The 16,023-nt window shown below is 38.0% G+C and overlaps 1 protein-coding gene across 1 annotated transcript in view; it reads left to right on the top strand.

Moving 5' to 3' along the window:
• The first annotated feature begins 270 nt into the window (after positions 1-270).
• The window catches only part of ASB4 (ankyrin repeat and SOCS box containing 4), an 84,556-nt gene continuing 68,803 nt past the window's right edge, over positions 271-16,023 (top strand). Inside the window, exons 1-2 of the mRNA XM_047752382.1 lie at positions 271-530; positions 10,514-10,813. Coding sequence (XP_047608338.1) covers positions 344-530; positions 10,514-10,813 — 487 coding nt within the window. The 5' untranslated portion in view covers positions 271-343. The remainder of the gene's footprint in view (positions 531-10,513; positions 10,814-16,023) is intronic.

A 16,023-nucleotide genomic window follows, 5' to 3' on the forward strand; every position in this document is an offset into this window, starting at 1 on the left:
AAAAAAAGGATTTAGATCTTTTAAATCTTACGTTATTACTTTGATCATATAAGAAATAATGGTGACATTTCATCCTCTAAAATGTATGGCGAGGGTTTGCCTTCATTTTGACATGCTATATTATTCAATGAATTATTATAGAACCAGCTTAAAAGACCTGAGAGTGCAGTGACAGCCAAGAAGGATATTTTGAAGTTTGAAATGATCCCTATATAAATAGAACGGATCAGCATAACTTTGGGATAAAATTAGCTGACAGTTTGTGGACTCTCTAGCATGTGCCTGTTTGCTTGGTGCTGTTCTCCTGATAAATCACAACAAAGCTTCCAGAGGGAGAGAAAGGATGGACGGCCCGGCTGCCCCTGTTACTAAATCTGCAACTGCCAAGTTAGTTAAGAGAAATTTCCTTGAGGCTCTAAAGTCAAATGACTTCGGAAAATTGAAGGCCATTTTAATCCAACGGCAAATAGATGTGGACACAGTTTTTGAAGTTGAAGATGAGAATATGGTTTTGGCATCTTATAAACAAGGTAAACATAGGTATAGTTGTAAAAGTGATAGAAAATGGATTTTTCTTTAAATGCACACCAGTAGTTACCCAATCTAAGCTGGTAGCTCTTATTGTTTCTTTACATGTTTAAAAATATTTCTCACGTAATTGTTTCTTTTTTAAACCAGGTGAAATAGGCTTATATATGTATATGTAAACCTCTTTTTCTTTTCTTTCCTTCTCTTTACTTTCTGTATCCTTGTGCCTGGAATTCAAAATCCTGTATAATCATATTTAGTTATGCAACTTTCTTTAATTTCTAACTCTTCTTCCTCCTCAACATAGAGTAAAGAAGACACCTCTAGGTTATGGTTAAACAGAGTGCTAAGATATAATCCAGACAGTATAACTAGGTTGGGTTCTGTTAACATGGCCACTTAAAGATAGATCATCTCTGCGTCCATCTGGAGGAATAAGAGGACTTCTGCCCTTATCTGGAGGATTAATAAATGGGCAGGGGGATACCGTGAAGCAACTTGATGATCCTCATCATTTTAATGAGTTTTCAGTTCAGGCAGGAAAGCCAAAAAGTTAACTTTTTTCTTTGACTGCAATGACAGAACAAAATTGTAGATCTACTTAACATGGAGTCTCTGCCTTATGAAAAACTGTGGATGACACAAATTAGAACTGAATTTTTTTCTTATCAAGGGATTTTCTGGAATCCATGCTTAATAAATCAGAAACAAAATAGAAGTGAGCAGACTCTGATTTCCCAAATCAGCCAGTTAATGGGAGAATTTGAGTAGCGAGGCCATCTGGTAAGCAGACCGCAAACAAACACCATGTTCAACATCACTTCTGTTTAAACAAAATAGATGATAAGGTCTTGTGTACAATGTTGAGCGGGAGATAGCAGTTCTTTTTTCCTGGTTTAAATACTTTCCATTTGTGTATAGATCATCAGTGCCATCAATTTTCAGAAATGAATGCTAATGGTATATATATTTCTACCTTAATTTACTATACTCTGCTTGTCAGTTCCGAAGGAAGGATGAGATCATTGAGGCCAGTTACTTCCTGCATTTATGATTTTTACTTGAGAGTTTTATTATAAATTCGCATTGCTATTTTGACTGGAAGATGAAGAGGTCTGGTTTTTAAAATGTGGTTGATGGAGGCACTGTTAAGAGGAATATATACTATGTGACTATTTTCATCTATGAATTTATTCAGTGAAAGACTGAATGCTACATACATTTTTTTTTTGTCTTTTTTGCTATTTCTTGGGCCGCTCCCGCGGCATATGGAGGTTCCCAGGCTAGGGGTCAAATCGGAGCTGTAGCCATTGGCCTACACCACAGCTCACGGCAACGCCGGATCGTTAACTCACTGAGCAAGGGCAGGGACCGAACCCGCAACCTCATGGTTCCTAGTCGGATTCGTTAACCACTGCGCCATGACGGGAACTCCTACATACATTTTTAAGGCATTGTTTAAGCTTATGTTTGTGCCTAGTGTAAAGTAACATAGGTCCAAATCAGCAGGTAATTTATTTGGCCCTGAGTTGTGAAGAATGCCTATCTCTTGAGCTTGCCAAATTGCGATACATGTGAAGGTTCTGAAGTTGTGAGAAAGGAAGTTTTAGTGGCATATTCTGGAGTAAAAGGGTGCTGTTTCTTTTGCTTCCAATGGGGTCATCATCCTGAATCAGAAAATAAAAAGCACTTTAAAATCTTTCTGTCAATATGAGCTCCATGGTCTTCATAGAGCTAAATTTTCATTCATTCTAATGGGTCTTTTCATAGTGTTAGGGCTGTGGGATGTGTTTTCATGGTATTAGGACAGTAAATTACACCATCTGGGGTGGGGGGAGCAGGGGGAGGAAACAGTTCTGTTCTTATGCATGCCAGGTGGATGAATACAAGAAGAGAAAGGATTTGTTTTCATATCTTCAGGGTTTATGCAGGAAAGAGTGTGTGTGTGTGTGTGTGTATGTGTGTGTGTGTGTGTGTGTGTGTGTGTGTGTGTGTGTGTAGAGAAAGAAATACATTTACTCTCTTTTTAATCTGCATATGGATATAAGAATCTATCTCTCCAAGCTTAATCCCAGATTAAAGCCTCATCTTTCCTTTAAGTTTCTTCAGGTATTTTCACATCTTCCAGCCTAATTATCAAACCTTTTATTTCAGTCAGGAATGGCCATGATACATAGAATCCTAGTTGCTAGCCAAGCAAAGTAGACCTAAGTAGGTATATCAATTTCTAAGTCCAGAGGAATTCCCAGAGAATAGTGTAGAGCTGAGCAGACTACACTGGTTAGTTAGTTAGTTAAAATTAGTTCCTTTCTGAATACTTGTAAGGAATGAGAGACCCTTTTCTGTGTGACTTGAAGGGTTTGTGACTGGATTAAACTTTGCGAGACTATTAAATCACAGAAAACTTTTCGGATGGTGAATGCTGTTGAATTGCTATGCATTAGTTTTTGATTTTTTAGAGTACTTTTGAAAAGCTCTGCAACAGAAAAGCACACCAATCATTGTGTACAGCTTAATTTTCACAAAATAAAAAAATGTACATAACCAGCATCCAGATGAAGAAATAGAACATTACCTTTTTAGTTTTTTAAAAAATAAATTTTGGAGTTCCCATCATGCCTCAGTGGTTAACAAATCTGACTAAGAACCATGAGGTCGTGGGTTAGATCCCTGGCCTTGTTCAGTGGGTTAAGGATCTGGCGTTGCTGTGAGCTGTGGTGTAGGTCACAGACACGGCTCGGATCCCACATTGCTGTGGCTCTGGCATAGGCTTGGCAGCTACAGCTCCAATTAGACCCCTAGCCTGGGAACCTGCATATGCTGTGGGTGCAGCCATAGAAAAGGCAGAAAGACCAAAAGTAAATAAATAAATAAATTTTATTGGAATATAATTGACTTAGAGAGTTGTGTTAGTTTCAGGTGTACAGCAAAGTAAATCAGTTGTACATACATATATATCCATCCCTTTTCCTCTTTAAAATGTGAGAATCTTCAGGTTTAACCCGTGATTATAGCCTCATCTTTTTGGGGGCTTAATAAGCAAGACAGTGTTTAAAGTCCATAACATACTATGCTGCCTTTAAATTTGCTTGTATAATTAGTAATATAATCTTCAATATTTATATTTATCTTTATTTATAACCATTCAACATTTGATTGTCCTGTGGAACATTAGCGGTGGTATAATTAATCCAAAATTATTTTTGTTTCTGTTAGGATGTAACATAGCACTTTACATAGGATTTTAAAAAGTGACCACATTCCCTGCCCCCCATTATAGTATCTTTAAGCCAGTATGAAAGTCAGTTTATACTTTTTGTAAAGGCAGCTCAGAAGTCCGTTGGTGAAGAAATTATCTTGGGATCTAAACATTGGAACCCCAAATCCACAGTCTAAATGGTACACTAATAATCACAAGTTGACCTCTTTTTTTTTTAGGGCCACACCCACAGTATATGGAGGTTCCCAGGCTAGGGGTCAAACTGGAGCTGGAGCTGCCAGTCTACACCACAGCCATAGCAACATGGGATCCGAGCCACGTCTGCGACCTACACCACAGCTCACAGCAACACCGAATCCTTAACCCACTAAGCAACCTCATGGTTCCTAGTCGGATTAGTTTCTGCTGCACCACTATGGGAACTCCAAAGTTGAGCTCTTAAGCAAATATAAAATGTGGACTTTGTAAGGAAGGTAGAACAAGGTGACTGGAAATTCACCTCTTCATCCCCATCCCATTGACTAGCCTCTCTCACTTGTGAGATGAGAACAGATACAGAAACCAGTTTTCTAGAGCTCAAATTCAGATGGCAGGTCCTGCCTATCCCCAGGACCTAATAATGATTCTTAACGTTAGATAAATCTTACTCTATTTTTTCAACTTACTTTAAACTTCATAATCAAATATTCAGATAAAATCATGCTTTATGAATTAAAGCTATTTCTTTCACACTTTGTAAAGCAAACACAAGTAAGCAAAAACAAGCAAAAAGCAAAAACAAGTAAGCAAAATCACATCTACCAGCCAACCACTTAATAAAAATAAGAATGATGTGAAGAAAGTTAAATATATGAACAACTTTTAACTGTCAAATGCAATAAGCAGTTGAATAGTCAAGGGATGTCAGTGATATAAACTTTATCACGAGCCAAGCATATGCTATATATAGTGATAGTGGGTCCTTAAGAAAACACAAAGCTACTCATATTGGTTCTCACTGGGTGATCTTAATACTGGAAATGTGAATATCATAAAGCTGTTTCCAAAGGTTTTTCTAGCCACGCATTTGGATTCTCCTTCAGATGTATGAGCCTTGGCTCATTAATGTTACAGGCAAGAATATCATACTTATCCCTTTGGTATGAAATTTCCTAGTCAGCAAGGTTAATCAGAGTCCTTTTATTAATCAGTGTAATGTGCTTTAAGTACGTCATTTATGGCCCACAGCTGCAGGTTCTTTGGTTGATAGTCATATTTTTAATTAAAATGACCAGTGAATGATTTCACTGGAAAACTTTCGGGCAGGTACTCTATCTACTTTACTGAGTAGCTACTGCCTTCCAAATATCTTGAAAGCTCTTATTTTCACTCTCTTAATGAATAATCTTTTTATCACATAATTTTCCTCTTTGCCAGAGATTCACTCTCCTGCTTTCTTGTTGCTATCCTATACGGTTCTTTTCCTTTCATATATGTTCAGACTTCTTTCTTTTACATTTTACATTTCAAGCTTACTTTTTTTTCTCTCCCAGGGGAACTCTGAGATTTATCCTGAAAATATTAGCTATTAAAAACTAGCCAAGAATTGTGCTCCAGTCTGTAATCCTTCAGGACTGTGTAAATACGTGGACACGGCAGAGCAAATGTCTGCTAATCCAGCCACAAGCAGCGTGCGTAACCTTTGGCTATAATAACAGAGGCTTCTCCTGTGTGGGGTTCTTTGGACTCAGATAACATTATAGCTGATAACTGTGGCAGAGCCCAGGCTTAGCTGAAGGTTTACCAGAGATCTGGACGTGTCCCCAAACCCTGGAGCAGAATCAACGTCTCTTCCAAAAGATGACCCAAACACCTTGCTCCTTCCCATATTTCCAGAGCTGGAGGCTTTCTACTCAGTGACTCACGCATAGCTCTGGTTTCAGATTTAGATTAAACACACACACACAGAGGATCGTTCTGCATATTTTTGTAGGGGCATAACTCCTAAAATCCCTTTAGAACTTTGGCCTTGAAGTGATATAGGTATGGACATGGACTGCATGAAGCTTTCAGATCATTGATGGCTATTTAGAGATTTGGGGGAGACCGGAGTTTGAGTTGACCTCTGTTAGTACTAGTTACACAAACATGGGCACTTCCTGCTCCTTAATCTCTACAAGATATTTATCCTCATTTGTAAAGTGGAGGCTTTGTCGAGACTTCCTCTATGTCCCCTGCATGCTAATAATCTATGATGTTATAAAGGGGACATTATGTAAACAGATTATGTGTCATGGTCTAGGAAAGGTAAAAATTAACTATAGATGCTATAAATCTATGTGGGTATGGCCTGTATTTGAGAGTTCTCTGTAGGATTTTTGTCTGGGAGGAGGAATCTGTATTTCCTTTTCTTCTCAGTTAAACACATTGCTCAAGCAGAGCTCACGAAGAAGGCATCACTACATACAAACTGCAGACCTGGGGTGAGGACCCAGTGGTTTACATTAGGGGGAGATAGTACCTTTCTCACCTCTGGCCCCATTAAGGGCTTTGTTCCAACGTTTACTCCCCCATCCATCCTTTGCACATTCTGAGCACACAGTCAAAGGGCAGCCTGGCCTCTGCAGAGGTGAGCAGAGGGGGGCCCTTTGAAAGACAAATGCTAAGAATAAATCACATTCTGAGTTCTGAAGCCCTGAGACAATTGTGCTGTGGAAAGAAGGGAGAGTGTAAAAAATGAATCTGCCTGATTAGTTAATTGTATTTCTGCCATGCTGTGACCATCAGTGGTTACGTTTTGGAGGACAAATTCAGATATCTCGACATAGAAGCATGGGCATAAGTGTGTTGATAGGCACTGCATCACTGCAGTTTTTGACAGTGGCTTTACCTCAGGTTTGGGCCTCAGTGAGGGTAGGTGTGGTGGAAAGAATACTCTTGTTTTATCACACTTGCTGAACAGTGACCTGTGACCGCAGCTCATTTTAAGGTGAAGATTGTATGCAGGTGGCCTCTTTGCAATAGGCCACTCCTTTCTCTGAAGTAGGCTCTTCTGCTTTGGAAAGGCTTGACTTATCCAGGAACTCCTCCATTCCCCCACCCCTCACCAAACTTCTGCCATGCAGCTTCAAGATACACAGCGGCAGACCATGATCTGTATCAGACAGTCTGTCCTCTTCCTATCACTTCGCTCAGCTCCCTAGGGGAACCAGCTAAGGGGTCTTTTTGCCACCCACCTATACACCTCCCTTCTAGGAGAGGTGAGCTGTAGGAACAATTCCGTTCAGGGGGTCAGCTGAATTCCAGGACTTGGCCATCTCTGCGCCCAATTTACCAGTTAATGATTATGATTATAAGAGATGCAGATGAAGCTGACAAAAGCCCAAGGATGACTGATTCATGTAACAAACAGACAGGATAGATTCTCTAGGTGAGAAAAAAATCAACAAGCAAATGTATTTCCATATCAGAGATGTGACATATTATAGATGAATTCGGGATCTTCTTCCATCGTCATGATTTGTGAAGCAGGCTTGGTGCTAAACCTGCTTCCACAAAGACAAAAACAGATGGAAACCCTGCATTGCAGATATCCTGAGTCCATTAGCTTGGACTGAGGCAGATGACTTATGGCGCTAGCAGGCTGAGAAAGTGGCAGTTTTCTCATCTGGAAAATGAAAGACTTGGACTGGATAATCTTCCCTCCAGTGCTAACATTATGTGTTTCTTTGATTTCACATCAAAATGGTGTTTTCTTAATCAGTTCTCCGCTGCTTCCTTTCTGAGATCATTTTTCTTCCCGTTGCAGAAGCAGACAAGAGTTTCCAATCAGTTGGTGCATAGAGCTGCCTAATCTTTGCTGCTAATCGGCAGGCAAAACACCCTCCAGTTTTCCAATCTGGAACTAGCTTCTTTGCAAGAGAGTTAGAAGAGCCTATATTTGCAAATTGCTTGTAGAGAAATTTTGTTTATTAAGATGATGAAGTGTTGGTGTTAAGTGATTCATTCCTTATCAAAAACATGTTGCATACCATATAGCTTAAAAACTATGCTTGGAGCACAGATTCAGTGTACATGCTAAATAGAAATGTGTATGTGGATATATACACATATATTATGTGTACATATCTGTTTACATACACACAAAGTTGATCCTTCCCAGCCCCGACTGTCTGTGAAGCTATTTGTCTCTGCCAGGGCAAAATCCATATCACCAAATACCTTTCCTTTTTCAGTGTCTGAAATCTGAAATTAGTATCTTAGAACTTTATTCTGTGAATACAGATTCCTACATAAATTCAGATAATTCGAAGAGTGTAACACTTTAAACAACCCTTAGTCTGTTAGACCTTAGTGTAAACTAACTTTGGATTTCTTTTTAAAGAAAAGCTTTGGATAAGAGGAGATTTGGGAGGAAGATAAAGAAAAATGGCTCTAGAATTCTGAATGAAATGAAAAGATATTTAAGCGTGTGTGTGTTTAAGCTGGAGGGTGGGCTGCAGAAAGACAAACTTCAGGTTGGGAGCATTCATTCCCTTAGGATTAATCAGCATTGTGCCTACCACTATAAATGGCCTCTTTAAACCAAATTATTTCCCCGCTAGACAGAGGTACAGCAGTTTATTTTAATTTTATTTTTATAAATAGTAATACATTCACAAGGTACTAAATTTAAAAGCTCAAAGGGAGCACTTAAGGACAAATAAAACCATGTCCTTGTTCCCCAGCCCCAGTTTTTAGAGGCCACATGTGCAACCAGTTTCTTGTGTTAGACGTTTATAAAGATTTTCTCACATGTTAGCATGTTATGCACATTCGTCAGCTCCCTGCTTCTCTCACTCAGTAAAATATCTTGAGATTTTCCCATATCACACAGGGTATACACAGAACTTCCCCCTCTTTATAATGGCTATATAGTGTTTCATTGAATGGATGAATACTTTATTTAAATAGTCTCCTATTGATGAAGATGGAGGTTATTTCCAATCACTAGCTATTATGAACAGTGCTGTAGCACAGTGCACCTTGTTGTACATGGGCCAGGTTGCCAGGATTTATAACTTTCAGAAATTGTATACTCTTCATAAAGAGGTCAGTGCAACTAGTGTTCTTGGGACTTGTGTAATACAGTGGACCTTATATGACATTTCACACACAAGCAATTATACTTGTAGGATAAATACTCAGGAGTGATGAAGGTGGTGCTTTTTACTTAAATGAGAGAATTTTAATACCTGATCACCAGGCCAACTTTTAATATGGTCGTCATCCTCTGAGTACCTTTCAGATGCTCATTTCTGTTGCCCAGAACTAGTCACAATATTTTAGATTTATTCTGAACTCATCTAATCAATGAAGAATGAAACATTTACTTCTCTTGTCCTGGGCACTATATTTTATTAATGTAGCTTGAGATTGTACTCGCTTAGGGGCAGTTTCATTCCAATGTTGGCTCATTTTGAGATTACTATCAACTCAAATCCCTAGATTTTTCCTCCAAAAATTACCATTTAACTATAATCTTACCTTGTACTTGTATAGTGGAATTTCTGCAACCTAAAAGAAAACTTCTGATTTATCCGTGTTAAAATTTATTTTGTTGTTTCAGCCTTAGGGTCTCTTCTAAGGTGTTGAACTATGTCTACATCTTCATCTTGCCATTAAATATTTCATCTTTATGTACCTGTTTTCCATTCCTCACTTGTAGTGAGCTTAATGCCGTGGCTGTGGATATTGACATTGAAAAGAAAGGTTTACGAAGTTATCTTTGTTATAGCTTGTCAAAACAGCAGTCATTGGGCACCTGGAAACAAATTACTAGCTCAGTGTTTAGAAGTCAGAGATAAGAGGGAAAAAAGGAAAGGAACAAGAGAGAGAGGGAGGGAAGGAGAGAGAGAGGAATATTTCCAACAACTAATGGGAAAAATTTATTTAAGATCTCAGTTCTGGGAACAGCTTAAGTTTCCTCTGATCAATTAACTTGTGTATAGCTTGTGGGCATAGTTAGTTGTGCAAAACATATTTTCCTGTTTATTTTGGCTGTTAGGAAGTTCAGAGGAAAGTCTGTAGTGTAGTTTTACCATATGGAACACAGTTTATTTTTGGGGTACACATCTGATTCTGGACCTCTTTTTACTTTCCTACCTTATTTTTACTTTTGTTCTTATTTTCTAGATCATTGAAAAAAATCTTGTGTAAAATTTGTGAGTTGCTGTAAATTCTTCTTTAATTCTTCTTTGGGAAGAGGTACTGTATAAACTGATAGGCAGGCAAATAAAATCTTGCTGTGACATATTTGCTAAAGATATCAAACACATTCACACCTTAGCTTGACCATAGCAACAACTAGGGGGGAAAAGAATTGTGGTGGAATGAAAATTATAAGCTTGTAAGTAACAAGGTTTGGAATAATGCAAGACAATGATTGGGAGTTAAGAAAATTCTTTAGTAAGAGTCTTATGTAACTCACCATGTAAAATAAAATGCAGTCACATAAATGAAGATCTCAAATTCAAATGCCTTGGACAAGCAGGAAGGTAAAGTGAAAGGAACAAGATAATAGGAAATAGAAGAGATAGTGAGAACTCGAGAGCCCTTGCCCCATTTAAGTAATCCAAATATACTGCTAAACTAAGCATTTGTAGATCCATCAGCCACTAGTTTACAATCCAAATCATTCCTCCAATTTTATAAATGTGACCAAAGTAAAATGCTTGTAAAAACCTCACTAAACAAGGAGAAATACTGATCCAAAAAGTTAAACTTTCTTTCCCTTTCGTTTTTTAGGTTATTGGTTGCCTAGTTACAAATTAAAGTCTTCTTGGGCCACAGGCCTGCATCTTTCTGTCTTATTTGGTCATGTGGAATGTCTTCTGGTGCTACTGGACCACAATGCTACAATCAATTGTAGACCCAATGGGAAAACCCCTCTTCACGTGGCTTGTGAAATGGCCAACTTGGATTGTGTTAAGATCCTCTGTGACCGTGGAGCAAAGCTCAATTGCTACTCCTTAAGTGGACACACAGCTTTACACTTCTGTACAACTCCAAGCTCCATTCTCTGTGCCAAGCAGTTGGTTTGGAGAGGTAAGCCTTTCTGGGTGGCTGATGTTGTCATATGCTTACACGGTCAGGGTTTTGAAAATTGACAATCATTGCTTACCTCAGCCATGTAGTATATATTTCTAATGCATTAAGGCTAATTCAGGGGCCTTAAAATAGATAGATATGTTGGCCAAGGTTATTCAGTGACAGTCACATTGGAATCTTATTATTTTTAAAATTTTAGTAGTCTTATCAATGTATACATTTTAACAAATATTTACCAGCTTCTATGATGTCAGGTAATATGCTAAGTAAGAAAAAAAGAGAAAATAGTTTCTGCCCTCTAGGTGCTTATATTATAGTAGGGGAGGTGAACAATGACAAAATAAATTCATAAATAATTGTAAATTGGGAAAGGAGAAATACAAGGCACTGTGAAACAATGTCAGAAGTAAACTATTGTAAAATATCTGAAGACTTCTCTAAAGATATGATATATGGTTATAATATATAACTATAATGAGAAGGTGCTGGCCATTAAAAACAGGAGCAAAGAAGAAAAGTCTAGGTATAGCAATAGCATGTGCAAAATTGCTAGGAAGAAAAAAACTTGGAATATTCAACAAATGGAAGAAGGGCAGGATGGCCAGAGTATCATGGGTGTGGGGTGGTGTTGGAGGGACAAGAAGGTAGAGGGGAGTGCCACAAGAAGACTTTGCATGTGTTAGATCACATGCGGCCTGTTGGGGGACAGGGTATGGGGTTTAGAAATGGAGCCACTGAAAAGTTGTAAGCAAGGCAATGACACAGTTTATTTTCACTTAGAATCATCAGTCTGGAGTTACACAGATGTTGGGTTGGAGGAGGCCAAGAACAGAAGCAAGAAGACCAGTAGGGAAGCTATTGCAATAGGTGATGAGAGGGGATGAGATAGTAAAAGGGGGATGATGATTGGCATTAAGGGGCATGCTTGGATAGGAAAATTAGAAAATGGGTTTGCAGTATGTTTTAGAAGCAGAATTGATGGTAGCTGGAGATGAATTCCATTCAGGTGGAGGAAGGAGGGTGACAGAAAAGGAAGTTTCAGGAACATTGCCAGGCTTCTGACTTTAGAAAATGGGTGGATACGGATGCCATTTTTTAAGATGAGGAAATGAGAGGAAGAAGTATGTATGTGGGGGAGCTCGTCTACCATTTTTTAAAAGTCTGGTTTACAAAGGTATTATTTATACACTGTAAATTTACTGTCTTTGAGAAACAAATAGTCATGAGATCACTAACCATCATCACCTCGAAAAGGACCCCAGTGACCTTGGTCGTTAATTCCCTCATTCTACCATCACCCTTGGCAACTCTTGATCTATTTTCTGTCCCTCTTTTTCATCTTTTCAGATTGTCATATCAATTAAATTATACAAAATGTAACTTTTTGAATCAGGTTTCTCCAGCTTAGCGTGGTACATTTGAGATTCATCACTGTGAATGCACTCACTGATAAATCAGACCTTTTTATTGCTGAGTAGTGTTCCATTTGTAGACATAACACAATTAATTCATTCCCCAGTAGAGAGGCATTTGGATTATTTCTATTTTTTGGCAATTTTGAAAAAAGCTGCTATAAACATTTTCATACAGGTTCTCATGTGGACATGTTTCATTTCACTAGAATAAACACCGAGGAGTGGGATGATGGGTTGTATGGTAAATTGATAAGAAAATGCCAAAATCTTTTGCAAAGTGGTTGTGCCATTTTGCATCCCCACCAGCAGTGTATAAGAGTTGCAGTTGCTCTGCAATCTTGTCAGACTTCATAATATCAGATTTTAAAAAATTATTTTAATTTCCTTGGTTAATGTTTTATAGTTCTCAGTATGTAAGTCCTTTACCTCCTTGGTCAGGTGTAGTCCCAGGTATTTGATTTTTGGGGGTGCAATTTTAAAGGTATTGTATTTTTGTATTCCTTTTATAATATTTCATTGTTAGTATACAGAAATGTGACTGATTTTGAATGTTAATCTTATATCCTGCTACTTTGCTGAATTTGTTGATCAGTTCAATTAGTTTTTGGGTTGAGTCCTTAGGGTTTTCTATATATAGTATCATGTCATCTGCATAAGGAAATGGAAAGATATTCCATGCTTCTGGGTTGGAAAAATTAATATTGTAAAAATGGCTATATTACCCAAAGCAATCTACAGATTCAATGCATTCTGTATCAAATTACCCATGACATTTTTCACAGAACTAGAACAAACAATCCAAAAATTTATATGGAACCACAAAAGACCCAGAATTACCAAAGCAATTCTGAGGAACAAAAACCAAGCAGGAGGCATTACTCTTCCAGACTTCAGGCAATATTACAAAGCCACAGTCTTCAAGACAGTGTGGTACTGGTACCAAAACAGACCTATAGACCAATGGAACAGAATAGAGAATGCAGAAATAAACCCAAACACCTATGGTCAATTAATCTTTCACAAAGGAGGCTAGAACATAAAATGGGGAAAAGACAATCTTTTCAGCAGGCATTGCTGGGAAACCTGGACAGCTGCATGCAAATCAATGAAACTAGAACACACCCTCACATCATGCATGAAAATAAACTCAAAATGGCTGAAAGACTTAAATAAAAAACAAGACACCATCAAACTCCTGGAAGAGAACACGGACAAAACATTCTCTGACATCAACCTCATGAATATTTTCTCAGGTCAGTCCCCCAAAGCAACAGAAATAAGAGCAAAAATAAACCAATGGGACCTAATCAAACTGAAAAGCTTTGCACAGCAAAGGAAAACAAAAAGAAAACAAAAAGACAACTTACAGAATGGGAGAAACTAGTTTCAAGTGATGCAAGTGACAAGGGCTTAATCTCTAGAATATACAAGCAACTTAAACAACTCAACAGCAAAAAAGTCAACCGTCCAATGGAAAAATGGGCAAAAGACCTGAATAGACATTTCTCCAAGGAAGATGTACAGATGGCCAACAAACACATGAAAAAAATGCTCAACATCTCTGATTATTAGAGAAATGCAAATCAAAACTACCATGAGATACCACCTCACACCAGTCAAATGGCCATCATTAATAAGTCCACAAATAACAAATGCTGGAGGGGGTGTGGAGAAAAAGGAACCCTTCTGCACTCTTGGTGGGAATGTAAGCTGGTACAACCACTGTGGAGAACAGTATGGAGGTACCTTAGAAATCTATACATAGAACTTCCATGTGACCCAGCAATCCCACTCTTGGGCATATATCTGGACAAAACTTTCCTTAAAAAAGACACATGCACCTACATATTCCTTGCAGCTCTATTCACAATAGCCAAGACATCGAAACAACCCAAATGTCCATCGACAGATGATTGGATTAGGAAGAAGTGGTATATAAACACAATGGAATACTCTTCAGCCATAAAAAGAGTGAAATAATGCCATTTGCAGCAACATGAATGGAACTAAAAACTCTCATCCTGAAAGAAGTAAGTCAGAAAGAGAAAGGCAAATACCATGATATCACTTATATCTAGAATCTAATATATGGCACAGATGAACCTTTGCAGAGAAAAGAAAATCATGGACTTGGAGAATAGATTTGTGGTTGCCAAGGGGGAGGGAGTGGGGTGGTTGGGAGCTTGGGGTTAATAGATACAAACTGTTGCCTTTGGAATGGATTAGGAATGAGATCCTGCTGTGTAGCACTGGAAACTATATCTAGTCACTTATGATGGAGCATGATAATGTGAGAAAATAGAATGTGTACATGTATGTGTAACTGGGTCACTGTGCTGTACAGTAGAAAAAAATGTATTGGGGAAATAACTATTAAAAATAATAATTGAAAAAGAATAATACAGGGAAAAAAGAAATAAAAAATTATTTTAGCCATTCTAATAAGTATATCATAGCATCTCATTATGATTTTAATTTGAATTCACCTAATGACCAAAGACATCGAATATGTTTTCACGTACTTATCTGCCAGCTGTGTATTCACTTTGGTGAAATATCTGTTCTTATCTTTTACTTCTTTTTTTAAATGGGCTGCTTGTTTTCATATTATTGATTCATGAGTTTTCTTTATATATTTTGGATACTGGCCCTTTATAAAATATGTGTTTTGAAAATTTTCTAATTCATTCTTTGGCTTTTTTAAAAAAAAATTATGTCCACACCCATGGCATATGTAAGTTCTTGGGCTAGGGGTTGAATCTGAGCTCCACCTGTGACCTACACTGCATCAGTGGCAAAACCAGATCCTTTAACCCATTGCACCAGACCCAAGTCACTGCAGTTGGATTCTTCACTTCACTGCACCATGTCAGGAACTCTCATTCTTTGGTTTTTAATTTTCCTAACAGTATCCTTAAATGAACAAAAGTATTTAATTTTGATAAATTCAATTTATCGGTTGTTACCTCTTTACGGTTTGTGCTTTCTATGTACTAGTTAAGAAATTTTTGACTAACAAAGATTTTTCTCCTACGTTTTCTTCTAGAAGTTTTATAATTTCAGGTCTTATTTTTAGGTCTTTGATTCATTTTGAGTTGTTTTTTGCATATGGTGTGAGATAAGTGTTGAAGTTCATCTTTTTTTGTGTGTATGGATGGCCAGTTGTTTCGACATCATTTGTTGAAAAGACTATGTCCTCACCACTGAATTGTTTGGATATTTCTGTCAAAAATCAATTGGCCAGGAGTTCCCGTCGTGGCACAGTGGTTAACGAATCCAACTAGGAACCATGAGGTTGCGGGTTCGGTCCCTGCCCTTGCTCAGTGGGTTAACGATCCGGCGTTGCCGTGAGCTGTGGTGTAGGTTGCAGACACGGCTCGGATCCCGTGTTGCTGTGGCTCTGGCATAGGCCGGTGGCTACAGCTCCGATTCAACCCCTAGCCTGGGAACCTCCATATGCCAAGGGAGCAGCCCCAGAAATAGCAACAACAACAACAACAGACAAAAAAGACAAAAGACAAAAAAAAATCAATTGGCCAAATATATATGGTTCCACTCATATATATATATATATATTTTTTTTTTTTTTGCTAATTTTCCACTGACTTGATTGCTGTAGCTTTACATCAAGTCTCAAAATCACATAGTGTGAGTCCTTCTAGGTTACTTTTAAACATGAGAGGTTTCAAACCTCTTTGAGACATCAAAGTGAATAATTCAATGATGCACTTAATATAAAAGTATAGATTTCAGAAAGAGCTCTAGCCTAAAGCAGTAAGTTTAGGAACTGTT

The sequence above is a fragment of the Phacochoerus africanus genome, chromosome 11, assembly GCF_016906955.1.
Source record: "Phacochoerus africanus isolate WHEZ1 chromosome 11, ROS_Pafr_v1, whole genome shotgun sequence".
NCBI classification, from domain to species: Eukaryota; Metazoa; Chordata; class Mammalia; order Artiodactyla; family Suidae; genus Phacochoerus; species Phacochoerus africanus.